At 38.4% G+C, this 27745-nt stretch overlaps 2 protein-coding genes across 2 annotated transcripts in view; one reads left to right on the top strand and one right to left on the bottom strand.

The window, feature by feature from the left end:
- Positions 1-22631, top strand: part of LOC127977142 (SH3 and multiple ankyrin repeat domains protein 3) — a 270804-nt gene extending 248173 nt beyond the window's left edge. The window contains exons 15-23 of the mRNA XM_052581844.1: positions 742-824; positions 2683-2807; positions 3006-3141; positions 7065-7145; positions 8440-8463; positions 9263-9387; positions 9717-9822; positions 10455-12933; positions 17051-22631. Coding sequence (XP_052437804.1) covers positions 742-824; positions 2683-2807; positions 3006-3141; positions 7065-7145; positions 8440-8463; positions 9263-9387; positions 9717-9822; positions 10455-12933; positions 17051-17600 — 3709 coding nt within the window. The 3' untranslated portion in view covers positions 17601-22631. The remainder of the gene's footprint in view (positions 1-741; positions 825-2682; positions 2808-3005; positions 3142-7064; positions 7146-8439; positions 8464-9262; positions 9388-9716; positions 9823-10454; positions 12934-17050) is intronic.
- Positions 22632-23107: 476 nt separating this feature from the next.
- Positions 23108-27039, bottom strand: LOC127977143 (rab-like protein 2A). The gene is made up of 8 exons (XM_052581845.1): positions 26474-27039; positions 26346-26375; positions 26173-26252; positions 26005-26084; positions 25284-25395; positions 25083-25180; positions 24665-24748; positions 23108-24575 (listed from the first exon to the last, which is right to left on the bottom strand). Exons 1-8 carry the CDS (start codon positions 26572-26574, stop codon positions 24498-24500), a joined length of 663 nt encoding a protein of 220 aa, XP_052437805.1. The 5' UTR covers positions 26575-27039; the 3' UTR covers positions 23108-24497.
- Between the last annotated feature and the right edge of the window lie 706 nt (positions 27040-27745).

Here is a 27745-nt window from a genome sequence, read left to right as displayed (position 1 = left end):
AAGAACAGCACAGTTAATCATAGCAGTGAGGTTAGTGAAGTGATATTTGTATGTCTAGAGCGCTGTTTGTATGTGTGTGTTGGCGGGGGGCTGATGGTGTCTACAGGCGGGTAACTGTGGCTCACATAAGTAAGGAAGAACAGATTTGTCCCTGCTGTTCGCACTGATGATAACTATCTCCATGCATACAGACAGATGGACCGTGTGTGTGTGTATGTGTGTTAAGGGATAGAGACCACCATAGAAAAAGATCCTTTGTTTGTCTCTGACTCGCTTTCTTTTTTGTGAGCACTCGTCCCATCTTTTTATCACTGATGGGCTGCACTTTAAGGCATGGATGCAGGGTTGACATTGTCTTTGTACATTTCTGGCTTTAAAGGATGATTTGTCTCTCTAGTGCATTCGAAGTTGGATGGTGAAAGAGTTGAAGGCCCTCAATTTTTCTGTCCTTTCATGTAATCGCATAAAAGGCTGGATTTTAGCATTTGGTCCAATCTCCTAATGCAGTTAAAGAGGTTGCGCTGGAGTCAAACAGAAGGACAGGAGCTTCCACCTGAGCTTTTTCATACCATCCACACTCTCACAGCCTCAGCTTTTAACCTGATTGGCTCATCAGTGGAGCAGGACAGGGAGAGTAGCAGTGTGTGGGGGTATGTCCAGGTGGTCCGGCTGTGGTGGTGGCCCTGATACAGGCATGGTGCTGGAGTCTGACATCACTGTCCTGCTCTCTCTTATGCCCAGTGATTACATCATCGAGGAGAAGAACGCTGTGCTCCAGAAGAAAGAGAATGAAGGATTCGGCTTCGTCTTGCGGGGAGCAAAAGGTAAGACGTGGCTTTGAGTTCAGGGCCTCGGTTTGCTCTTACTATCAGAGTAGATGCTTCTTTTACAATATTAGGTTGCATTACACACTTGAAGTCAGCATGAAACACTGTTTGCAACACATCTTACTTTTGTAATGTGATGCAATTCCAAGAAAAACAGGATTTTCCAAAAATAGTTGAATTTGAGAATCGCTTGGCTTGTTAAAAACTGACCAATCGGAATGGAGCAAGACTTGAATGCAGTTTCATTACAGTCAAGTTTAAATAGTTTTAGTTATGGGTGAAAATAAAATGGTTTACATTGTTTTGATGGAAGTACATTGTAAGACCAGGAGCATTGTTAATTATCCAGTTAATTTATTAAATATAAAAATGTATAATAATAATAGTCGCACCGATAGTCTTGTGAGAAGCACGCCGACAAAATATACTGTTACCTTACAGGCATCCCGTGTTCAAATCCCGACTTGAGGACCTTTCCTGATCCTGCCCCCTCTCTCCCACTTCACTTCCTGTCAATTCTGATCTGTCCTGTTACAATAAAGGCAAAATATGGCAAAAAATAAATAATAATAATAATTAACACTAATTACCAATAGATAATAGTAATTATTTTTATTATTAACAATAATCTAAATGATAATAATTTATATTATAATTATTTTGTTCTTAAATTAAAAATATATGTATGTATATAAAATAGTTATTATTATTGTTATAACAATAAGTATTAATAGTTAATATAGTCTTTATTATTTGTATTGATAATAAATCAAAATAATTTAATAATAAACAATTTATTAATAATTGCCATGAAAATTATGATTAAAATATGAGGATTACATTTAATTTAAGATGTTCTAGTTGTGATGAAAAGAACCCTAAATGCAATAGACTCCTCGGATGAAAGTACAGTATAATGTACCGTGAATAACTTTTTAATATCCAGTGACCAGTATAAGAATCCCTGTAAAAACCCAAGCACTTGCAAAGAACCATTGAACCAAAATGTAGTTTTTCTCTAGAGTTAAAATAAATATTACTCTGAAATAACATTCATCACACATCTACAATCATTTATATGAAATAAATGCATATCTGTACTCCATTAGTGTGTGTGCTTTACAGATGCGGTTCTGGTGACAGCATCAAATAGAGTTAAGTGAATGTTAACATCATTACTTACATAATCAAATATTGTGGTCACTGGTTCATATTGTGACATTTCTGAAACATATATAGTGGTGACTCAACAGCATTAATAGACACTTGTGTTTAAAAACACATACAGATCAGCAGGGTTTATGGTTTATGAGGAAACAAATGTGTATAATGACATGGGTACTACAATGCAAACATGGTGTATGAGGACACTTCCTCAAAACTGTGTTTTATGAAATTCAAAACTTGCCAGTAGTTTTCTGTAAGGGGTAGGTGTAGGATTGGTGTATGGGGCGATAGAAAATACAGTTTTTACAGTATAAAACCATTACGTCTATGGAGAGCCCCCGTAAACCACAAATGCAAGTGTGTGTGTGTGTGTGTGTGTGTGTGTGTGTGTGTGTTATTGCCCAGTCTCTGGGGTGGCACCATCCTGGATAGGAGTTATGAGTTCCTAATGCCATCTGTTAACCACATGGTGCATTAATATCTCTTACGAATATGGGTGTCAGCAGTCTCTTTATTGCTTTCATAAATACTATGTCTTCCTCAAAGATTAAAAGGAAAACACTTAGAGATCTATTTGGACACATGTTTATAATAGTATATATTATTATAATTAAGCCATTCATTGACTTCAAAAAGAGTCTAAGCACCAATAGTGTGATCTTCCATGTGATTCTCTGTGTTTGTGAAGCGGAGACGCCCATTGAAGAGTTTACACCCACACCTGCCTTTCCTGCACTGCAGTACCTGGAGTCTGTGGATGTTGAGGGCGTGGCCTGGAGGGCGGGGCTAAGGACGGGTGATTTTCTGATTGAGGTATAGGGATTGGTTTGTCTGCTGATATCCTGATATCTTTCTGTATCTTCTATTAATCATGTTTCATATTTTCTGCACATAAAAAATGCAGTAATGTTTGTTCAAGTTGTGTAATGACCTTGAGTCTAGTCTGAGATTCTGGCAATGTCCCAGAGGGGTGGAAAAATACTTAGGATTTCTTTGTAATTTTTCTTTCAGGTGAATGGTGTAAACGTGGTAAAAGTGGGACACAAGCAGGTGGTGTCACTCATACGGCAGGGCGGGAATAACCTCCTGATGAAGGTGGTGTCAGTCACACGAAAGCCAGAGTCTGAGGAGACAGTCAGGAAGAAGGGTAAGATACTTGTTTATTTTATTTTTAACAGAACTGTCCTTTATTATTTTATTTATTTTTTTATTTTGTCATTTTTAATTTTCATTATTATTATTTAAATTTTTCATTTTGGGGGGGAGGGGGGAGGTTTGATGCCTTTTTGTAAAGTATTACAAGGAAAGTAGTGGGTGGAGAGGACCTCAAGATGGGAATCGAACTCAGCTCACCGTGAGCACAGTTGTGCTATATATCACCGCACTAATATTACTACTATTATTCTTTTTATTTTTTTACATTAATTATTTTTGTTTTCCATTTCATCTTAAGAGTTACATTTCTGCATTTTGTTCTTAGGTAAAATTTTCTTAATTTAACTTTTTAACTTTGCAACAATGAAAATGCAGCTATTATGAGCAGTGTTACGACTTACACAAGATCTGCAGTTTAATATATTGCTTAAATGTATTTTATATGTATTCATGGGTGTCTTTCAAAAATAACATCTAAGTGTTAAGTCAGTTTCACGCAAATGGTGTAATATTGAGTATGTGGCACTATAGTTGAGTTATAGGGAATGTGCTGACTGCTGGTTCTGTTTGTTTATTGTGGGCGGGGCTACTGCAGTCAGACAGAGGAGCTCTTAAAGGCACGGGTTGCTAGGGAACCAGTCTTTGATGCTCTGTACTGTATGTAATGATCAGAAAGTGAGAGATTTCTCTCAGCAGGGAGAATCTAGTCTCGACACGAGGAAAAAAATGCTGCAAGAAGGCATAAAGGAGCATGTGTAGCGATCATAGCCGATCGTGACGGTAATGACTGTGTTTGTCAGAGGAGAAAACTTTAGGAGCATTAACTAAATGACAGGGTTATTTGTTACAAGGAATTGTGATGACTAAGCAGATTGAAGTGTTTTCTGTGCAGACTTTCCACATGCACACATTTGTGCATTCCTACACCCACTCAATCGATTAGCAGTTGAATGAGTCCACCGGTAGAGTTATTAGAACCACAGCAAAACCTCAAAACCCAAAGAGGTAGTCTATTCAATATCCATGCAAACTATCCACACTTTTATCTGCAACTCCCACACAATCCGAACCCTTCATTGACCTGTTTTGCATTTAGTGGATGATGGAACACTTTTATCCAAAGCGTCTTAAAAGTATAGAGGATGGTTGACTATGCAGATCCATACCTAACTGTAAAGTACTTTAAATATAAGTTTTCTGCAAATCTTTATATATGCATCAGATGTTCTCGCTGTCTTTGCAGCATCTCAGTCTATGGACATGTCTTGTTAAATTAGTTTATGTTCTGTTGTTTTTTTATATATATATATATATTTTTAATGTTATTTATAACATTGTGGATTAAAGGAAAATTACTGTAGTTTTAACGTGCTCCATGAATATTTTTATTTTATTTTATTATATTGTTAAGTGTTTAAGTTTATTTTCTACCAAAATGTGAGTATTGTTAAAGTGTGTAGCTTGTAAATATGATCCATAGGTTAATATATTGTTTAAATGTAGTTCATATATGTTCAGCAGTGAGTCTGACAAGTGCAAAATGCATTACTGTCATTGAGTGCATTGGCAGCTGCCTTTATACAAAGCAACAATTTTATTTATTTTATTTTATTAAAATAATTATAATTATAATAATTAAACTGATGGATTTTTCACGTTCCAGAATCTATATTTTATCCTATTTTATAATTAAGTGGATTTCCACCAAAGAAAAACGTGAGTATATTTAACAAAGATTGTATTTTATAAAAAAGATCCCCAGCTAAATATATTGCTTAAATGTAGTTCATATATGTTCAACAGTGAGTCTCACAAGGGCAAAATGTATTAACTACACTTATGTTCAGGGGTGCACATAATTTTTTCAGCCTGGTTCTCATAAGAGAACCTGGAGATTTGGTTTGGTCCTCACACTGCATATAGGGTGACCCATTAAATATAACTATTAAAAATGAATTAATAATAGTTATAATATTATTGCACTTTATTTATTTAGTTTTTTATATAAAATAATAACAAATAATCTAAATAATAGTGTGTGATAATGTTATTAAAAATAAAAGGCAGTCCTAGTATTAAATTCAAATACATTTATTTTATAGTAAAATTAAAAATAAAATGCTAATATTTATTACTACTTTCTTTGTAGAATCGCTATATGTATTCCACAATTTTGAGTCGCTTTGGATAAAAGCATCTAAAAACGAATAAATAAAAGTGTTTCCATCATATTCAAACTTAAAATCAGCAGGCTTTTATTTTGGCAGTTGCCGGCAAGTAAGTATTCGTGCTTTCGGATTTAGCGCTGCTGATTAAAGAGCGTCAGTGGATGAATGTCACAGATCTGCACTGTGCTTTGAAAATGGAATGGCATAGCCTAGATTTATACTTTCAAGTTGAAAATAAAACTTATATAGTACAGTTTGTGATCTAAAATTGTAATTGTGTATTAACAGCTGTGAACCATGTCGGTACACAAATGCACTGTCAGAACATATTTATATAAAGCATTTTTTATTTTGCTTGCGCATGCAAACCATAAGTGGTTTATGTGCACCCCTGCTTATGTGTAATATATTTGTCAGATGCTTTCATCCCAAGCAACTTTTTTATTTTGTTTTATTATTTATTAAGTTGCTGGACGTTTCACCAAGGAAAATGACTACACATTTAACATTAATTTAATTTAATTTATTTATTTTTATTTTTAATTAAACAAAAATGTTGCCATGGAAAATTCAAATATTATAAACAAAGTTTGTAGATTATAAGATCCACAGCTTAATATATTGCTTAAATATAATTTATATGTTCAACAATGAGTCTCTTGAATCTAGAATGCATTAACACACTATTTAATGCATTTGGCAAATGCTTTTTTCCAACACAAACTGCATTGCATTTAAGCCATGTCATTGATTCATGCATTCGCTGGGAGTCAAACCCATGACCTCGGTTTTGCTTGCAGGGTGCTTTGCAGCATGCAACAGAAATGAACTATCCCTACTATCAGAGGGGGTGCTGTGTTGTTTATGCCCCTACGAAAGATCCTTACCCTAAAATCTGATTGTCGGTGAAAATGTTGTTCTTTCTTGGCAAAATCATGGTCACCTGCAAAGTTATTGCAGGGTTATTGCATAACTCTGGGCTATGCGAACTACCACACACTTACACACTACTGATGAAGTAATAATAGAGTGTCTGTTGTTAGTTTTGTAGCTAAATCCTCCCACACACACATACAAACTCACACACACAGATTCTCACAGTTGAAATGCACAAACCCAGGCCTTGCTCCTGCCAGAGTTGCCATGGTTACTACAATGCATGTTTGAAGTAAGTATTGCATTAGTGCCTTGGTATTTCTCTCCTCGTCTCTCTCTCTCTCCAGCTTCACTCCGGTCTGCAAGGTTGTTCACTGAAGGAGTGAGGAGTTTTACGCCGATGTTACTGAGACGACAGAAGTGTCTGATCTCCTGGAACTCTGATCGTTTTCTTGGTGCTTCTTGTATCGCTGCTCGGGAGTTTATAGCATGCTTTGGACATAGCATCAGGCTTTGCTTCTGAGAGACAAAGGGAAACTCGGCCACCATTTGGGTGTAAGAGGCTGAATGTGATATGAGGGGTTTTGGGAGACGAGTATTTCTTTCTACCATCAGAGGGCTGCCAAGAACGGAAGTTGGTTTCTGGTCGTGCAATCACACAGGAGATGTCTCATAGTCGCATGATTCTATGTTACATTTCATAGAGAGAAAGACATAAGGAGAGAGTTTAATTGTGGTGCGGCAGTGCGAAACATTCATCTTCAGATGAAGATGGTGAAAAAGCGCTGGCAACTGCCGATGGGCAGCAGCCGTGAAGGCCCCTCACCACGCCATCCTGTCTTCTCATCTACTCCTTGCCTTTCCTCCACAGCACCCCCACCTCCAAAAAGAGCGCCCAGCACCACCCTCACCCTGAGGTCCAAAAGCATGACCGCTGAGCTCGAAGAACTAGGTAAGAATTCCTCAAACAAAGAAATAAGCGTGCTATGTTGTGAGATTGGATAATTTTTCTTTCAGTTTTTCTCTTAAAGGAATAGTTCACCCAAAAATGAAGATTTGCTAATATGTACTCACCCATCCGAGATGTAAATGAGTTTGTTTCTTCATCAGGACCGATTTGAAAAATGTACCATTACATTACTTGCTCAGCAATGGATCCTTTAGAGTGAATGGGTGCCGTCAGAATGAGAGTCCAAACAGCTGATAAAAACATCACAATAATCCACACGTGACGTCTCAGAAATAGAAACTGTTTCTAAAATAGAAACTGTGCATGTTGCCATCATAGCTGGTTAATATAAAAATTATGATTAATAAGGAAAAAATACATTATATTGTGTGTCACAGCTGTAGTTAGGACACGGTGTAATACTGATCTCTCCATTGGAAAAAGCAATCTCTTCTGACTCAATAAAGAAATATGCACAGCCCAATCTTCATTTACAAGTGAACAGTTCTAAAAAATGTTGATGGAAAGAACAACAGTAGATTATTTTCACTGGAAGTGTTATATTGGATTATGGACCTGTATTTTGGCTGAAAGCAATGGTTAAAATTGAAAGTTAAAGTTAAAATGACTTGATGGATTTGTTTCTTACAAACATGCAGATTTTTGCTTTACAAGATGTTAACTGATGGACTGGAGTCATGTGGATTACTTGTGGATTTTTATGATGTTTTTATCAGCTGTTTGGACTCTCATTCTGGCGGCACCCATTCACTACATAGGATCCATTGATGAGCAAGTGATGGAATGCTACATTTCCAATGAAGAAACTACACTGTAATTTACTGTATTGAAGGGCTGAGCATTCTTGGATTCAGTTTGCACTTTTTTAAGCATATGAAGATGGACATTTTTGGGCATTAGGGTTCTTCCAACTAGTCAGTCATTCAGATTATGAAATAGTAAATTTAGAAAATAGATAGGTTTACACATCCTATTCCCCTAACACATACACATACATTTGGATGCAACATTTTCTCTCTATCTGTCTCTCTCTCTCTGTGTTGCTCTTCGTTGTTTATTTATTAACTGTGTCATCTCCCTCCTGCAGCCATTTGGGCTGTTCAAAACATCAGCTGTCTCTTCCTCTCTCGCTCAATCTGTGCTCTGAGTTTACTGAGTTCATTATACATATTCACTCACGTTCACCCACGTTTACACACTGAAACACATATCAACAGACATTTGCTGCTGTGAGACTTTAATGGAGAAGTGTTCTGTACATTTATTTCATGCTCAGCCTCTGCAAGGAGGAGAAGAGGAGGTAAGTTGAGGTTTTTAGAATATGTGTATGCAACCATCGTCACCTTGCTCATGCTGGAATACTATTTATTTATCTCCGTTCCAAAACCTAGTGAGCTGCCTACCTAACCAGTATTTTTAGGCATTCCCATCACAAAGGCAGTAAAATTATGCTCTCTTTAAAAAGTACCTTGTTTTGGATGTCCCAGAATGTTTTGGAAAAAAAATCATATGTTAAAATTACTATACTAATTTAAACAAAAATGTATTATATTATTCAAATAATAGTAGTTCTGTATTTTTCATGCTTACTTGAACTTCACACTCTTAACGTACCAAGATGTGTTGATGCCAAACTGGAAATCCTTTCACATGAGGAATTCTATTTGTGTGGCACGTGATGTGTTCCAAATGAGTCACTTATGAGGTTTTATTTCAGTTAGGATGCTGCCTTAGGGACTGTTTACACAGGATGCATTCTTGCCTCCATCTGTGATGTTTTTAATTGTTTTTCTTTGTTAACACGCAAATACCTTGATAAACTTCAGAAGAACAAATGAATGTATCCTGTGTAAGGAACTACTCAAGTAGACAGTATACAGCCAGGCAGGTCTATGGGTTGGAACGGAGCTTGCCATACAATACTTTTTGCCATAAATAAGAAGCAGTGCTGCATTCTGTTAATTATGTGTCATTAACACTTCCATTTCATATTTTTTCTGGCCTTTTTTATTTCAAAGCATGTGATCAAATGAGATCCATGTTACAACCTGTGTAAGTGTCTATAATGAACATGGTTTTATGTGTGTGTTTATTAACAGAAAGGCTAGATGAGATTTTGGCCTCTCAGGAGACAGTACTGAGGCCAAAGGTGGAAGCAGACTACAGAGCAGCAACGGTGAAGCAACGTCCTACTAGTCGCAGAATTACACCAGCAGAAATCAGTGTAAGATACAGTATGTCCGCACATGCTCAGATGATCAGAAAGTGTCTCATTTTAGCAGCATTGACCAAATACGCTATATGTACACAGTTGACTTCAAAAGTCAAAAACGTTTCTTAGTTTTACATTTATCACACTGAAAAACTGGCTTGATGCAGATTTGTTGGTGGTCTAATGTACTAGTATAGTTTTCCAAAACACAACTTTATGCTGTTATTTTCAGGAGAGATGAAGCTTCTTACAATAACAGTAGCCAATAGAAACACTTTGTTGAAAATATGCCAAAATATTCCTGCTTGACCTTTTTAAACATAAATGTTTTCTTCGTGCAGTCTCTTTTTGAGCGGCAAGGACTTGCTCTCCATGGTGCTCTACACCCAGCATTGGAAAAAGCCCACATGCAGCTGCCGAAAAGCATGGCTAGAACAAAGTCTTTTGGTAATTATTCAGGAATCTTTTACATACACTCCTCAATTAAGCCCCTCAGTTTGAAATAGCAGTAAAGTGCTTGGCTTTGTTCTAGTTTCTTTTATCTATCTGTCCTTTGATCTTCAAATCTGAATGCATTTAAATGTAGAATTTTGACACACAGTAAAATTGGAATGCCAAGAATAAGGGAAACAGTGAAAGGAAAGACCAAAGGGGGGCAGCTGTGGCCTAAAGATTTGGGAGTTGGACTTGTAACCCAAAGGTCTCAGGTTCGAGTCTCAGTGCTGGCAGGAGTTGTAGGTGGGAGGGAGGGAATAAACAGCACTCTCTTCGGCCCTCAATACCCATGGCTGAAGTGCCCTTGAGCAAGGCACTGAACCCCCAGTTGCTCCCCTGGTGCTGGATATAGCTGCCCACTGCTCCGGGTGTTCACTTCTCACTGCTGTATGTTTGCACTTGGATGGGTTAAATGCAGAGCACCAATTCTGAGTATGGGTTACCATACGTGGCAAATGTCACGACTTTCTTTCACTTTTTACTTTTCAAAGATCAAATCTGTAAATTATTGTATACTTGTTTGTCATCAAAGCTCAGCCAAACCTAAAATAAATTTTTATAGCTCTATCTGTCTGTCTGTACAGGAGCAACTGAAGAGGATCGACTGTCTGCCCTGGCAGCAGAGCACAGGTTTCCGCGGAGCTCCTCCATGACGGACAGCCTGAGAGACAGCCATAGTATCCCTCCACCTCCTCAAATGGCCCCCCCACCTCCCCCATCACTTTACTATCTAGATACTGGACCCCCTCCTTCGTTCTGCCCACCCCCTCCCCCTGGTCGTATTCATGACCCCAGCCGTTCCAGTTTTAAACCAGGCTCTGAACCAAGACTGCATGCTTTGCCACAGACAATGTCTGCTGAGATGTTTGAGCCGCCTCGCCATGCCTCCCACATGGATCGGCAGAAGAAAGCCCGCTCCATGATCATCCTTCAGGACTCCACCCATCTTCCCGTGGAGCCTACTGACATCCCCAGGCCAGGTCCTCTTTCAACTCCGCCCGAAAGGATCAAGCGGAAAGGTCGGGTCATTGATAACCCCTATGCCAATGTGGGCCAGTTTAGCGTGGGCTTGTTCACGCCACCTCAGAGCAAGCCACAGAGAAGGAAGAGTCCGCTTGTAAAGCAACTCCAGGTGGAAGATGCTCAGGAGAGAGCCTCACTAGCACTTGCATCCATCCATGCGAGAGAGCACTCTCCCTCTGGGCGCCTAGCTGCCCACCATACCAGCAGGGCTGATTTCTATCAGCAGCAGCAGCAGCTGTTGCAAGAAAGGAGTCAAGCTCAGGCTGAGGGACTGTTGCAAGGAAAGGGACCTTTCGCTGCTGCCATTGCTGATGCTGTGAAAGACCGGGAACGTCGACTGGAGGAGAGGCGGAAATCCACAGTCTTCCTATCAGTGGGCACTATGGAGGGCAGTTCAGCACCACCCCCAGAGGCCCCCTCACTCACACCATCCCGTTCTGTTGATGAACGAATGCTCACACGTGAACTTGGTCAGTTGCCTCCTCCCGCCCTGGCATTGCGACCCTCTCCTGGGGGCACCACCTTCATTCACCCACTGACTGGCAAGCCCCTCGACCCCAACTCTCCATTGGCACTTGCGCTGGCCGCAAGGGAACGTGCATTAACCTCCCAGAGTCAGTCCCCTTCAAGCAGTCCTGAGCCCAGAACTAAATATGAAGCTGCTGGAGGGGTGCTGTATATGGAGACCCAGACCAAAGAGGCTGAGCGGTCACAGGTTGAGAGGGAGTTTGCCTCACCTCCCTTTTCCCCTGCAACGAAAAGAATTTATGAGACCTCTGCCCCCACTGGCAAAATTCAGTGGGGAAGTCCCATATCCACCAGGAAAGAGTTAGAAACAAGAACAGAATCAAAGGAGGAAAGGAAAATTGAAGACAAGAAGAGTATGATCATCAGCATCATGGACACGTCTCAGCAAAAAACTGCTGGGCTTATCATGGTTCATGCAACGAGTAATGGGGAGGCTGTGGGGCCCAGCCCAGAACACATTGTCCCCTCCCCACCTCCCAAGGGGGCATTGTCAGAGAGCCCAAAACCCATGTTAGCTGAAATAAAACGCGCCAAGTCCCCTGGTCCTGATGCTTCTTTGAGATCCACCCCTCCTCCAGCCACAGCTCCAACTTCCCAGCAACCTCCCAGCCCATCCTCAGATAAAACCCTGGCACAGGGTAGTTCTGAAGAGGATGTGGAACCCTATACGGTCACATTGCCACCTGCTATGCTTTCTTCCAGTGACGAGGAGACACGTGAGGAGCTCCGCAAAATCGGTGTGGTTCCTCCACCAGATGAATTTGCCAATGGCCTTCATGGAAAGACACCTGCAACTGCAGTACCTCCTGCCCCGACGTTGGCGCAAACAACCCCTTCTGCCCTGCCCTCGGCTCCACCACCACCCCCCGTCCCTCCAGCAGTGGTCACAACAGCAGCACAGGTCCCTGCCAGCAGTGGCCCGCAAGCAGCCTCAGGGAAGCCATCTGAGTCCCACCTGGGCCCAGAGTCTGCTGCTGACTCCGGGGTGGAAGAGGTAGACACTCGTAGCTCCAGTGATCACCACCTGGAAACCACGAGCACCATCTCCACTGTCTCCAGTATGTCCACACTGTCCTCGGAAAGTGGCGAGCCTACGGACACCTACACCACCCACGCAGATGGCCAGACGTTCATTCTTGATAAGCCGCCAGTGCCTCCAAAGCCAAAGCTCAAGTCCCAGCTCAGCAAGGGCCCGGTGACGTTCAGGGACCCTCTGCTCAAGCAGTCATCTGATAGTGAACTGCTCTCACAGCAGCACGCGGCTGCGCTGGCTGCTGCTGCGGGAGCCTCAGGCCCGGCTAGACCCCGCTACCTCTTCCAGAGACGCTCCAAGTTGTGGGGGGACCCCGTGGAACCCCGTCCGCTTTCGGGGGCAGAGGAAGGCAAGCCCACTGTGATCAGCGAGCTCAGCTCTCGGCTGCAGCAGCTGAACAAGGACACGCGCTCACTCGGGGAAGAGCCGCTTGGAGCTTCACTTGACCCCGGAAGGAAATCGCCCGTGGTTGGTGCAAGGTAAGGCGTGAGTCCTGGAGAAGAACGAGTGCAAATCATATTTGCAACTGAACCTGAACTTCTATGAAAACAAATTCAACACCTTTTCTAAAGCAACATTGCAAAGAGAATACAGAAGTTGTTGTTCATACCTAATGCAAGTTTCCTATTGGTTAAATAACTGTGAGAACACTGCAATTCTTTTCCCATATCTGAATAGCAATGTTCAATAGAAAGCTCACGGTTTGCATTTAGTAATATAAAATAAAATGAACATAATTAATATATTACAAATCCTCATGAAATTCACGAAGAATACCAAAGGACATAACGTGTCTCAGAGTTTCACAAGCAGTCACCTTTATCTTTTATTTAAAAGAAAGCTAATCCAGAACCTTAAAGTTTCTTACTCGAATAGAAGCATTAAGTGTTAATATTTAAGATGCTTTCTTCGTTGAGACGTTTGGAGCCCCCAAACTATTTCAGCATTGGACAACTACTGGTAAGTAATGTAGAACGGCCTGAGGCTGATCTCACAGCTCTACCATATTAACCGTAGACAAAAGTTAGTGTGATACATACTGTTCTGTAGATACATCAGTCCACATAACCAGAGCTACAGAGACAGTTTGAGTTAAAATAAATAATTTCAATAAAAAATGTTTCAAATAAAATCAATAAATGTCTTTTTCTGTCTTGATTTTTTTAAAACACCAGCTATGTACTATTTTGCTTATATCCTTAAATACAGCTGAAGTCCTTTATATCCCAACAGATGTGACAAGAACATGGAAGACAGTAAACCTTAGCTTAGCCACTAGGGTAAATCAAATGTCATTTATTTTATTTTCTATTCTTTAACATCCACTAATCCCATATTCAGTCACTTTTGCTGACATTCTTCTGGGTTTTATTAATCACTTCTGCAGGTTCTGTGTTCCCTTGTCCACCCTGGCAAATCACCCAAAATGTCTGTCGCTTGACAGCATTGTCAAGTATTCTCAGTACATCTGTTTCGGTTATGACACCTTTTTGAAGTGAACATGATGTGACTCAAAAACTTTCTTGATGACATGCATTAGGGTGACTACATAATGACATAAATGTAATTTGAAAAGCACTTTAAGTCCCTCTGTCTTGCCATTTGGGTGTTCACAAGGTAACAGATGGCCTGAGGGCATGCACCATCTCAAGCTTCGACCTCTCACCCTCCAAACTCTGTCACATCTAACTGAGTGAGCTTTTCCCTCCAGCCTGCTTCACGATGGCACTGTGCTAGCAGTATGTATGTGGGTCCATGTGTGAATGATGTTTTTTTCTTGCAACATCATAGGATATAAATGTGTTGTTTTGACCCATGTTTATCACACTAATTGTGAGCTATAAACCCATGTTTGTCCAACCCTCAATAAAGTTATTTTATGACTGGATTGAGTTTAAATTAATTACACCAGCTGAAAGTTGTCATTTCTCATTGGATGATCCAATATAAAACCAACATAATCATCACAGTGTCATCATTATAATAATATCTTATTCCTCTCAGTCTGTGTAGCCGTTCCTTTTCTGTCCAAGCTTACTTTTCTCACCAAGTGTTTTGTGACACTTTCATCCATTAATCATGCTAACACAGTGATCGCTCCGGCTTCTTCTTGGAAAAATGGTTGATCATGTAGTTTTTTGCATTGTTTATTTTTCATGCATATTTGTTCATTTTGCTTAATTTTTGTTTCATTTGACCAGAATGTCACCTTACCCCAGACAGAGGACGTATTGAAAGAAATGCTGTGTTTAATTTCACATCATCAGAATTCACTCTTTATTGATAGTGTCTGTATGTGCACATTCCACCATTGAAAGCTGAGGTCTGGGGCTAGCTGCGCTCTGGTCTGTGTTGCTACGCATTTGGTTTGCATTCAATTGACATTGTTGAGGATGTGAAGTGTGTTGTGTTTGTTTTTGTTCTGTCATGGACTGATGCTAACCGACCGCTCTCTCTCTCTCTCTCTCATTGCCCCTCACTCTCTCTCCCTCTGTTTCTCTCTCTTTTTCTCCATCTCCCTCTCTCCCTCTTTCTCTCACTCTCTCTTTGCATGCTACGCTGCTCTGTCTAGAGCTGAATCTGAGGCTAAGCCCAGAAGAGCCGGGCACCTGTGTAAGTGCGCATGAATCATCTCATCTGTCTTTTTTCTGTTTCCACACCTCTGAGTCAAGCCCTGATCATCATCCACCCTTCCTCATTTACTGACCCGCCTTATGCTAATTTGGTCAGAGCCCTCTAAACCCCAGCATTTCCATGTTTTTCATTGGCTGCTTACTTCTCAATCCTCAAGTTACAGAGGCAAAAGGATTCGATCAATTCAAGTATAGGGCATTAGTTTTTATTTAGATTTTTCATAGACTGCTTCTACCGATAAAATAGGTAATGATCAGAGCTTGCACCTATATTGTTAAATAAGTTCTGTCCTATTCACCCAGGGTAAGTTATGTAAACATCTCAAATTATGAATCCTATATAGTTACAGATATTTTTAACAAAATAATACAATAAGTAATTTGAAGGTTGAGATTTTATACGTGTCTCCACATCTGTCTTTTGATGTTTCTCTTGTGTTGCATGTTGTGCTTTCAGTGTTCTGCTGTAGTGCTCATAAAATCTGTGTAAATCTGGCCATGTTTTACATTTCATTCAGATTGCATTCAGACTTATGTAACACCCCAGTCATTACCATTGATTGTTAATTGAGTTATTACATCTGATCTTCACGTCATTGCACACAGAGGCAGGTTTTAAGTGGAGAGCGAGTTTCTTTTGCCTAGTTACAGTTGTAGCATGCAGAACAAAAAAAAATTATAATAATAATTATATAATTATAAACTGTTTATGTTCTTAAACTTAGTGGCAAAATAAATATATCTAAATTCATTTTAATATGGATATGCATTTGCTATAATACTAAAATACATTTTTTTTTTAATTATAATCTTAAATAATTTAAATTAAATGAAAGGTTTTGTCCAGTTGTCATCTGAAAATATGTAGAAATCCTTGAAAGAAAAAAAATTTACATGTGAAGCCATACACCATTTTACCTAACAATGAGCAATATATTTTTTACAGAATTTAATTAAAATACAATTAATTAAAATACAACTGTTCATGCTTCAATAAATAATATTGACAACTTTTAAACGTCAATAATGTATTAGTAAACGTTGAGCATAAATACGTTTTAGAAGTTTAGATGCTATCAAATGTAGACTAATGTTAAAAAATGAAACAATTCTTGTAAATTGTTACCAGTATTTTTACTTGTTTATACCTTATTAATACAAAAGAATTAACCTGCCAGTATGACAAAATACATGTATATTCAAGATACAATGCATGAATATTTGCTGTTTGCTTCACAAGTAAATTTAGGGATTTTTACATAATTTCTCTGCAAAATTAAAAAAGGCTTTAAAACTCATTAAGAAGGTGTTTTTACAGTGTAAATAGGTAGAATTTTGGTGACTAAAGCCCTGTTCACACCAAGAATGATAACTTTAATGATAACAATATAGGTGTCCACTACAGCTAACGATTTTGTCTGTAAGTGCACGCTCGTCTGCTGCTTTAAATTCTTGAACTCATTTTTCAGCTGAAATTATTTTTTTTTTTAAAGTGATTAGTTTCTCTGTTCCTTTATCATTTCAGCTGTGGTGTGGACTCTGCTTTTCTTTAATATTGAGAATGATTTCTAGAACTATATCTTTATCATTATCTTTATCGTTATCTTTATAGTTATCGTGCTTGGTGTGAACAGGCCTTTAGGAGTAAACACTTTAAATTATAGTTGTATGACTGAACTATAAACTCTAAAAACTAAGATCCAAGCTCCTCTTTTATCTCATGATGTATTCTCTCTATCTTTGCTCCGCAGGTCTGTAACACCTTTGCACTTCTATTATAACGGCTAAACGCATTAATTAAACATGTCACTAACCATGCCTAACTCAAAAAATGTAGAGTCCTAACATAGCTGATGCTTTCCCTGCCACTGAATCTACTGTTTCTCACAAAAAGAGAAAAAAGTTGACTTTCATCCTATCTGCCCCCTTCCTTTTCTCTTTTTTTTCTATTCCCTACTTCCAGACTCTTCAGCAGTTTGGGGGAGCTCCATACTATCTCTCAGAGAGGCTATGGCACCACCTACACCATCAGACCAGGCAGCCGCTACCCAATGACCCGGCGGACACCTAGTCCCGGTTCCCCGGACCGCTCGGATCCTCTGGGACCCATCAGGGGCTTCGGTCTGGCCACTTCTCCCATCACACCCCCCACCATCCTTAAGTCGTCTAGCCTCAGTCTCCCTCACGAACCTAAAGAAGTGCGTTTTGTCATGAGGAGCTCTAGCGCAAGGAGTCGCTCTCCCTCGCCAGCCCCCTCCTCGGGCATGCCCTCCCCCCTGCTCACCCTGCGGCCGTTCCACCAGAAGCCCCTCCACCTGTGGAACAAGTATGATGTTGGCGACTGGCTGGCCAGCATTAACCTGTCTGAACACCGGGAGCGTTTCCAAGAGCATGAGATCGAGGGCTCCCATCTCCCTGCTCTGACCAAGGAGGACTTTGCTGAGCTGGGCGTGACACGCGTCGGTCATCGCATGAACATTGAGCGCGCCCTTAAACAGCTGCTGGAGAGTTGACCACGCGCCTCCCTCTACCCGTAGCTAGTCTCAAACACAGTTTTCTTTTATTATCTTATTTCATTTGCTTGTCTTGTCATTTTTCTTGCAATTCTTGAGCTTTAAATCTGAAGTGTGTCATTTTGATGTTAAAATAATTATCCTGTCCCACGCTTTCGTAAAAAGCAATCCCTGGGTGGTACTAAATGGTATTAATATGTACCATTTAGGTACTGCTAGGTACATTTTTGGTGCTAATATGTAAGGCAGAGATTTCTTATTTTGCTCCAGGAGGGCCACTTTTTTCAGTTTCAATACACTTTCCTGGAAGATTCAACTGATTCTGTAGACTGTGATTAGCTGTTTAGCTGATGTATTTAACTGGAACTAGAGCTAAACTATGCTGACAAGTGGCCATCCTGGAGCAGGATTGGACACTGCTGCTTAAAGGTACTATTATGAACGTTTTAGGTGTAGAAAGAAGTAGGGTTGCAAAGATGCTGAAATTTTGTAAAGTTTACAGAAATTTTCCACCCTTTGCAGCCCTATAAATAAGGAACAACGGAATAGTACTGCACCAGGAACAACTTTTTGGACCTCTTTTTCCAGAAATGCAATATAATATTCCTACAAATCTGATGCACCAACATTTACAGTGTTTGTCCAACCATTGGCAGTCAATTTAAACAATCATTTTTGCTATTGCCGCAGAAATACACACTTCAGTTTTAAATAATCTCACTATTTCCTAAATCAAACATTGGTGTAGTGGGTGTTGACTCATGCTGTTTTTTTGTAGCACTATCTTAAGCCCCTCCCACGCTACTACCAGCAGCCAATCACATGGGTGTTGTGTATTTGGAAGGGGCTATGAATTTAGTGATCGAAATTGGCTTTGTTCACACTGCCCAAAAATCAGATTGGCTGATAAGTGGTTTATCCATAATTATGTCATTGCATCTTGCCATGGTGCCAAACTCATGATGCAGGCAAATACTTAAAGCCCCTCACTGATTCAACTCATTTACTATTCACTGAATAGTTTGCTATATGGTGAAAAAGTGAGAGAAAATGAGTGTATTTCCAAAGTAGATCTCATCCCGAATTAGGAAAACGACTTGAATTCCAATTTGACAGTTCACACTGCATTTTAATCTGATTTCAAACCACTTACAGTAATGTGGGTCAAAAATAATGTTTGTTTGCCATCCAGACTACAAAACTCAGATTTTTGTTGTCTGTCTAATCAAAGCCTATTCATTAGCATGATAAACACCCACTACTCCCTTAGTCCCAAATTCAGTTTTTTCTACTTTACAATTCACTTCTTACCGCTGTCTTTCATTCAGAGAAAGGAGGGATGCTGTTGAGAAAAGGAAGTTCAGTTGCCTTTCAGAGTATTTTTTTAGGAGTGGATGAGCAGAGTGGGCGTGGCCGGATCCTCTCTGTCTACCACCTGCCCCCTTCTGGCTGAGGGACGTACTACACTCGGAGAATGTTTAACCAACACTAGTGGCTTTTTCATAATCAGACTCTCTTACCTTTGGGTTTCCAAAGGAAATATGACATTAGATAGAATATCTCAATGTATTTAAATAGCTTTGAAAATAGAGGGAGACAGCAAACAACAGGACGGACTGTGCAAAACTGCACCTGTCTCTCTTTCTCTCTAGATGATTTATTCCACCAATAATTTACCCATTTTTACCAATTATATACATATATATTTGACAGAAAAAAAGTATATAGATATATGAATATAATTTTTTTTGTCATAAATATAAAACTTATATATGATATTATATATATAAAGACAAAAAAACACTCTTGAAAATGATTTTTGATGGTTATCCTTTTATGATGGACTGTAGCATGAAACGTTACATCACCATACGGAATGATGGTTGACTGATTTGTTTGATTTGCATTGTACCACCCCCTTTTTTGCTTTTCCTTCTTATAGTTTTACAGAACCTGGTCTTCCATCTTTAATTGGGCTGTAACGGTGTGTTCATGTTCATGTGTTCACACACACCGCTTTTGTCTGTTATTCGTTTGTAGTTTTTTTGTATGACACAAAAACGCGTTCCCAGTACAGTTACACACTTTCATGCACACAACCACACCGGTTTCTTATCCAAATTTGTTCTAAATCTTCTTAATCTGGTGATAAGAAATTCCGAATAAGAAACTCTGCAATAAGTGTGCGTGCAAACAAGTGTGCAGTGTGCATGACAGAACCACTGTGGGACGGGAAACATCTGGAACATTGCCGCTCATCTGGATGGTAACGCCTGGTGTTTGAAGACAGAATCTATAATTGTAAAAGTTTCCTTATACGTTAACCTGCTGTAAGCACTGAAGCATTTGGCTTATTTGCTTTGGCCTTTTTTTATTTCCTTATTTATTTATTTGTTGTCTCTCCTCATAGGTGGATTTTGTAGCTTGTGAAATATGATGCTTAGAAGAATTTTCATGAATTCATTTAGGATGAACTTTAGAATGACAACTAGTTAAAAGAAGAAGCTGAGGACAAAAGATTTCATGAAAAAAACAATCAATGAAAAAGAAGCCCAGAGATCCTGCAGCTGTATATATGGACAAATGACTTAAATATTTGCTTTTTTATATCAATCACAAGCAATGTATATACGATAGTTTTCATATAAATTTTTAAAAATCAAAAAATATATAGATCTATATATGAATGTTTGGCATATATGCATAGTTAACCACCTGTCAAAAAAGGTGAAAATTTTACTCTTTGTATGGAGTTCGGGGTGATTTGCACAAAACAAGGTGCTAGCATTTCAAGCCATTCATTCCCACCTGTCCCGTTCAACCCTCCATTAGGGCTCAACAAATGCATAATTATATGTAACCTGGGACATGCAAACACAGACACTCATTTCTCTTCTGTGCAACATCAGTCCTGTTTTTAATACCTAACGTGTTTGTGTGTCTTAGACTGCGACAGCAGACACCATTGGTCATCTCTTCTCTTGCATCTAAAATAAAGGCCACACACGAACAGCAAAGGATGACAAGACATTCACAGTGCATCATCAGATGAGCACGCCAGTAACACTGTGTGGGGAAAAGTCGAAGTAGATGCCATATTTATCTTGATATGAACGAAAAGAGACGCTGCAGGGATTGAAGTACAGCCTGTTCACAATGCAGGTAAAAACAGATGTCACTCCTCTTCTTTATGCTGTGTTGGACACACTGTTAAATATGAGAGTGACATTCTAAACCTGATTTCACCGGGGATACAAAATCAATTTGTGATTTTAGACATTACAACAGTATAATGGACAGAATTAAACTGGATATCAACTCTGGGATTTGAAGAACATTTTATTTTACAGTTTATTTATTACTGGTAAATATTAACTTTTTATTTTTGGGGGGTATAGAAATTTATATTTTAGTCAGCACAAATGCATAAAGTTAAGAGATAATATTATAAAATATTTCTATTTCAAATAAATACTGTTCTTTTAAAATGTTCTATTCGTCAAAGAATTCACTATCACCGGAAATATTATGTGGGAAAACTTTTCAACATTGATGACAATAAGAAATGTTTCTTGAGCGGCAAATCAGTATATTAAGATGATTGTGTGACACTGAAGACTGGAGTTATGATGCTGAAAATTCAGCTTTGCACCACAGGAATAAATTATATTTAAAAAATAATATTCAAATAGCAAAATATATATTTTTTTATTCTAATAAAATGAATGTTTTTAATGCATGTTTTGATCCCAAAAATGCAGCTTTAGGGAGCATAAAAAGACTGGCATTTAGAATTTAAAATATACACATTTCCAGCATAAAATAAGGGTTTTAAAAATCAAATGTGACTTGTGAACAAAATTGAACAGACTGTACTTTTATCACCTCAAAGCATCATTTCTGTTCTGTAAATAAGGTGATTGCTCTGATTAAATTGTATTCTCCCATCCTAGATGAAGAAGACTAGTTAGTATTTAGCTCATTATCAGAGATCCTGACCTGCGTTAAACCGTCAGTCTGTTTGACTGTACAAGGGCTTGAATGAAAGTGTTGAGGGGCCGTTTGGAGTCGAGCCCCGAGATAACTGTGAATTACTTACTATATAAGTCCTCAGATGCAGATGAGCCCTGGAAAAATATACACCGATTCCTTCACCCCACTTCGTTTTTTTTTTACACAAAATCTTACAGAAAGGTTTTGATTTAGAGATGACCTATATCATTTCCCATCCTGGTAAAAAAAAATCATGTCCCTTTATTCATCTCATTCTGAAGAATAAAAGCAAGTGTGTGTATGTTTTAGTGAATGTCTTCTCACTCTGGAGACTTGGAACTGCATTTCTGAGCCATATGTACCACAGTTTTCCTCCTCTCATCTTCTGATGAACACTTGAGCAGTGATTTTTGTTCAGTACACGTCACTTTCATCTTTCATAATATTGATTTTCTCATGTTCATTACATTATAGTTGTTCTAGCAGGAGATGAAACCACTGAAGAAAAATGAACAAATGTGCCAAAAAGTTTTTTTTTTTTTTTTGAAGGAACTAAACGCTGTTTAAACCAGCACTATGGTGCCACCTCCTGGAAATCTTGAGACGTTTCCTATTTTCTTTTGCTCACTTTTGTTTCCCCAAATATAGGAGTTTGTACATTTGAATGTTTTCAACGATTTCCATACGTGGCCCGATTCATTGAGTTTCATGGGGACATTCACGTCTGTTCTGTTTGGCTTGAATTCCAATAAGTCAATTAGTGACTGACTTGCACATTCGGTGGACGCTCTCCCTGACCTTTGCCCTTTACTCTCTCCCAATGTAGCGCAGACATCAGGGGTTCTGCATATTTAACCAGAATGAAAATTGCAATTGATTTCTTTGTAATTTTACTCTACCAATGGCAGGCCTAAACATGAAATAAAACACATCATTTACATGACTACAGTATGTTCTATAGGGTTGTCCATCGTGTTTTCTGACCAACAAAAGCACAATAAAAATGGCAAGAAATGCAGTATATACTGCTTTAATGAGCATTGTTTTCTGGTGGGTTGATTGCTCAACTGAGGTTGTGATGGAGGTTTATTTCATTCAGGTTTTATTTTACAGAGAGAGAAGCACTTTTCAACAAAGAGCTACAAAACAAAGCTTTCAAACTCTGAAATCCAAGGTCTTCATTTTGTAACTGAGTAAAGAGTTGTTTGCCTCTAATACAACATAAAATAGTATTTAGTTTTATAGGTTTGATGAACATTAACTGTAAAAAAATAAATAAAAACATATAGCATTAAAACAATTACCAGAACCACTCAGTTTCTCTAGTTTGGGCTGATTTTCTATTATTTTCACAAATATTTGATTTTGTAATCATGTAAATTCGTTTTTGTGTATTTTTTACAAGATCATTTTACAGTAAGTGTTTACTCTTCATTGATCATCTTCTATAAGATTAGATCTATTTGTCAACTTACCCCGCTGTGGAAAGTGCTGATAATTAATTTCTTGATTGATGCCATATGTAAGATCTTTAATATGAACCACATTCTGCTCACAGAAATAAGGTACATAACAACACCAGAACATGTTTCTAATGACGTAAAAGTTGTATCCAGTTCAGATACACACAATCATATGGAGTACAAAGCTGCTTCTATTTGAATTCACCAATATTGGGTGCATGTTCCATATATAAAGCACTTGTGCAAGACATCACAAAACACATTTTTTTAGCAATAATCTAAAAAAAAAAAAAAAAAAACTTCACAGTTTGTGCAATATTAATAAGTGCTCTTTACAGTAATAATTATTTCTTGTCTCTAAAGGGGAAACTCATGAAGAAATATCTGGGTCATGCTTTACTCCAAATATGAGAAAACGGCCTAAATGTGTCTATTTTAGCATGATCTTTTTTTAGGAAGATTTTTGCATTTTTATGACAATTATGCATGACAACAACTACATTAACATAATTTTGATTATTTAAAATCAGCATAAATTACATTCTTTAGAAAAAACAACTATGATAAACAAATACTTTAAAACATTAAAATAAAAAAAATAATAATAATAATGAGAGGGATTGTGTTTTGATTTTGTTGTAACTTGACAAGCATGTTTTAGACATTTCATGAGACTCACTCCTTTACTTCCACAGTTTCACTGAACAGATCAGACAGCTGCATGTGGACGTGGCACATGAATGCTTTCCCAAAGACTGAAAGCTGCACATAATCAAGTTTATCATCGAACAGCATGAACTGTGACCTGGCCGTTTGTAATAGTCAGTGATCATCTTCTGGTTTTCACATTCATCTGCTACACTGAGTGTGTGTCATGGCTGTCCTCTCATCCATTCCTGAGGAACGTCTAATCCTGCGCTCAGATATGCTTGCAACAAATCGCTTTAATATAAAATTTGTTCAGTTGGCAAAGAAGGTGGACATATAAATTAATATTTATGTAAAATTTTAAGGGAGCATGGAAGTTTTAAAATACAGTAAATTCAGTTACTCTTGCACAAACATCCAGATGTTTATCATCAACTGGTGAGCATTACAAATAGTTACTTGAAATGTGCAACTTGTAAATATTACACTTAAAAAATACATATGTTGAAAAATATTTCATGTTAGCACAAATCTTCACATTCCAGACAGTCTCTTTAAGAGGGCTGATTTTTACTAAATCTGCATGCTGCACAATTTGTATCAAATCGGAGTTCAGAGTGCATTGTGATTCTGTTATCAGCTGTACATTCACAGAATCAAAATTTATTTCATGAACAGACACACACTTTGAGAGGTGGGAGGTTGAGTTGGTGGGAGGACAGCCATGATCTGAGGAACTCGACAGAACAAGTGCAGGAGCAGCGGAGAAAGATGATGAGAGAGTGTGACGTGATCACGGCGAGTCCGCTTTGCCCTCTTGTGTATCCTCATCTTTATCAGATGATTCTACTTTACGGTCTAAATCAAAGTTCTGTAAGAAAGCATGGATAAAATCATCATGAGGAGCAAGCAATCACCTTCAAACAAACACAAACGCTCACATAAGAGACACTCACACACCTCTAGCTCCCTCATGACTTCATCCATAAAGTCGTTGGAGTTCCTCTTGTAGGACAGAGCCATCTGAATGGCATCTTTAAACACCTGTGGAACATTTACAGAACATTAGAACTTTCTTCAAAGACAATTCTTAGAACCCTAAGACATACATCTAAATCTTTTTCATTGATTCCTTGAAATTAAAAAACAAAACAAAAAAAACTTGACGTGTGTTCTTAACATCCAGTCCTGTCACTTTAAAACTGTCCACATGCAATGCCATAAACGACAATGTAAAGGAAAATATTGACTTGAGTATGGAATTAATAGCAAAACTGGACCACATTTAGTTCACTTAGTCAAAGACATCTCACCTGGCCTGTTGGATGAAAACACAATTTAGGGTTACTGAATCAGGGATACTGTTTTCCACCCTCACCTTGACAACATTGGTCCCATCAGCAGCAGATACAAAGTAGAAGGGCAGACCTTGTTTCTTAGCAAAGTTGAAATTCTTCTGGGTGACCTTCGTGTCAGCTTTTGAAGAGCAGAACACATGAAGGAACAAGAGATAAGAGACATGCAGAGCGTGACACTGGCTAGCACCGCTCTTATCTGGAATCTCACAAGCCAACTTTACCGTCGATCTTGTTAGCGACCACTAGACAGGGAATCTCTGGCCGGTACTCTCGCAGTTCTTTGTACCAAATTGGGAGATTCTTATACGTGATTTTCCTCTGGACATCAAAAACCTGGAAAAAGCAATCTGTTTAAATTGGAAGGCTTTTTGAGATGTACCATTTATGAAAAGCCTTAAACACCAATAAATGTTGTGTGTATGACAGCCATCAATCTGCCACTACAGCAGCATTTGAATAATGATTTATTTCTCTGATTCAATTGGTTTCAGTTTAGCTATTGTTTACTTAATCTATTCAAATTTACTATATCTATACATATATATGGCTTTTGTTGACTGAATATATAAATATCAGATAATAATAATAATAATAATACATTTTATTTAAAGGCACCTTTCATGGCACTCAAGGAGACCGTACAGTTGAGTTGTGATGATAAAATCAAGACAACAAACAACAATTATTGACAGTTAATAGTTTAAAATTCATCAGAAAAAGCTCATTTAAACATGAGCAGCATTATTATGAGATTATGAGCAGCACAACTAAATGCCCTAGACCTGACGGCACCCATTCACTGCAGAGCATCCACTGGTGAACAAGTAATTTAATGCCTAAATTCTCAAAATCTGATCTGATGAAGAAACAAACTCATCTACATCTTGAATGGCATGAGGGTGAGTATATCATAATAGTAACATACTAAAATAAGACTCTTACCATGATACAAGCATGTGCTTTATGGTAGTAAGACGGGTGCATGCTTCGAAATCGTTCCTGTCCTGCAGTATCCCAGAAATCTGTATGCAGATAAACAGCTTCAGTTGACATCACAGCCAACTGTTACATGATCATGCACTACAATAACAGCTTCCACGCCAAACTTACCAACCAGGACAGTCTGTCCACTGATGGTGGTGGTGTATTTGTAGAGAGTCAGTGCGTATGTGGAGAGCTGCTGAGGACGACTAACACATTTCATTAAGAATCGAACAACTCTCAGAATGAACCATACAGACAGAGTTATCACAATGACATCAAACAGCCAAGACAAAGGATACTATCCATCCACAAGGAATCGCTCCATAAGCCTGAAAAAAATAATCAAAGCCTTTAGTAAAAATAAAAACAAAAACAAACACCACGCAACGCATTTTCAGTGCAGCAGAGCAGTAAGACATCAACATACTTGGATTTGCCCACAGCGCTGTCTCCGAGGCAGATGATCTTGAGCTGCTCATCAGCGTCATATTTGTCCAGGTCCAGATCAGAGACGCCTCGTGCGTCCATCGCGAGAACAGTTTAACCAGAGCCGCTTAAACCCGCGGGATTAGATGATGATGATGACAGCCGCTGCTGCTGCTTTACTGCATCACACGAACTCATTTAGTTCATCTTTACGAGCAAAAAAAAAAACGAAAAAAGTCTAGTTTTTAAACTTATAGCTCGTCCGAATCTCGCTTTTACTACGTTAGCTGGCTAATTAGCAGATAAGCGAGTCTGGAACCCAAGCCATCAAACTAACCCCGCTAATCACTACGGGAAATATTGCTTTACAATCCTAGGCAGATATATTTAAGGCTCGTCGACAGTTGGTTTAAATTCACGGTTGGATTATCGACGAACACATCGCTATTTAGTGAAGAAAATTCTCGGTTTGGGTCCAGAAAATTTACTGAACATGCACGACAACAACGCGTCTCTATGCAACGCTAGGACCCAGGCTCGAGCTGTCTTTGACGGTGCCTGTTTCGTTTCAATGTCGCTTTTTAACCTGTTAATTGCCATCCGGCCCCTCGGTGGGCCGCCTGCGTTTACTTCACTATATTGCAATTAAATTTTAATCTAATCATGACAAACTATATATCGTTGGAAAGGTCTAAGACTCCTAAATAGATATTTTATGTTTAAAATTATGTGGGAAAAGTAATAGATTAATTTATGGTAAGAGTGCACCCCAAAAACCTACATCATAACCGGAGTTCTGTCCTTTATAAAAAATAAAAAAGTCTAAATCTCTAAAACACTTTAGAAATCATCAGAAATTATATATCACTTGAAAATTTTAAATCTCAAAATTCATCCTTTGAAACCCATTTTAAAATCAAACATTGCATTACCATGAAAATGGTACATCAAAATCATGTAACAAAATGTTTTCAGTCATGAATTATAAAAATGTAGGTTTGGATCATGCACTTTCAAGTCTATGTTAAAAAATGTGAGTGACAGTTAAAATGTTAATTTTAAAGTGCTTTATTCTGCTTTATTAATAATAATAATAATACTAAAAATACATTAGGAAATGGGATAATAAAGAATAAATAAAATTAAGCAATAACGTCTTTATTCTAATGTTGTTGTTGTCGTGATAATTTGAAACATTATTTTTCAAAATTATCATTTGTTTCTGTAGGGTAAACTTTGACCTATATTTATGTTTTCCAGGAAACAAATCCAA

This window comes from Carassius gibelio, chromosome B18 (genome assembly GCF_023724105.1).
Source record: "Carassius gibelio isolate Cgi1373 ecotype wild population from Czech Republic chromosome B18, carGib1.2-hapl.c, whole genome shotgun sequence".
Lineage (NCBI taxonomy): Eukaryota > Metazoa > Chordata > Actinopteri > Cypriniformes > Cyprinidae > Carassius > Carassius gibelio.
Note: the sequence above shows the minus strand (reverse complement) of the source record. Positions and strands in the feature narration are given on the sequence as shown.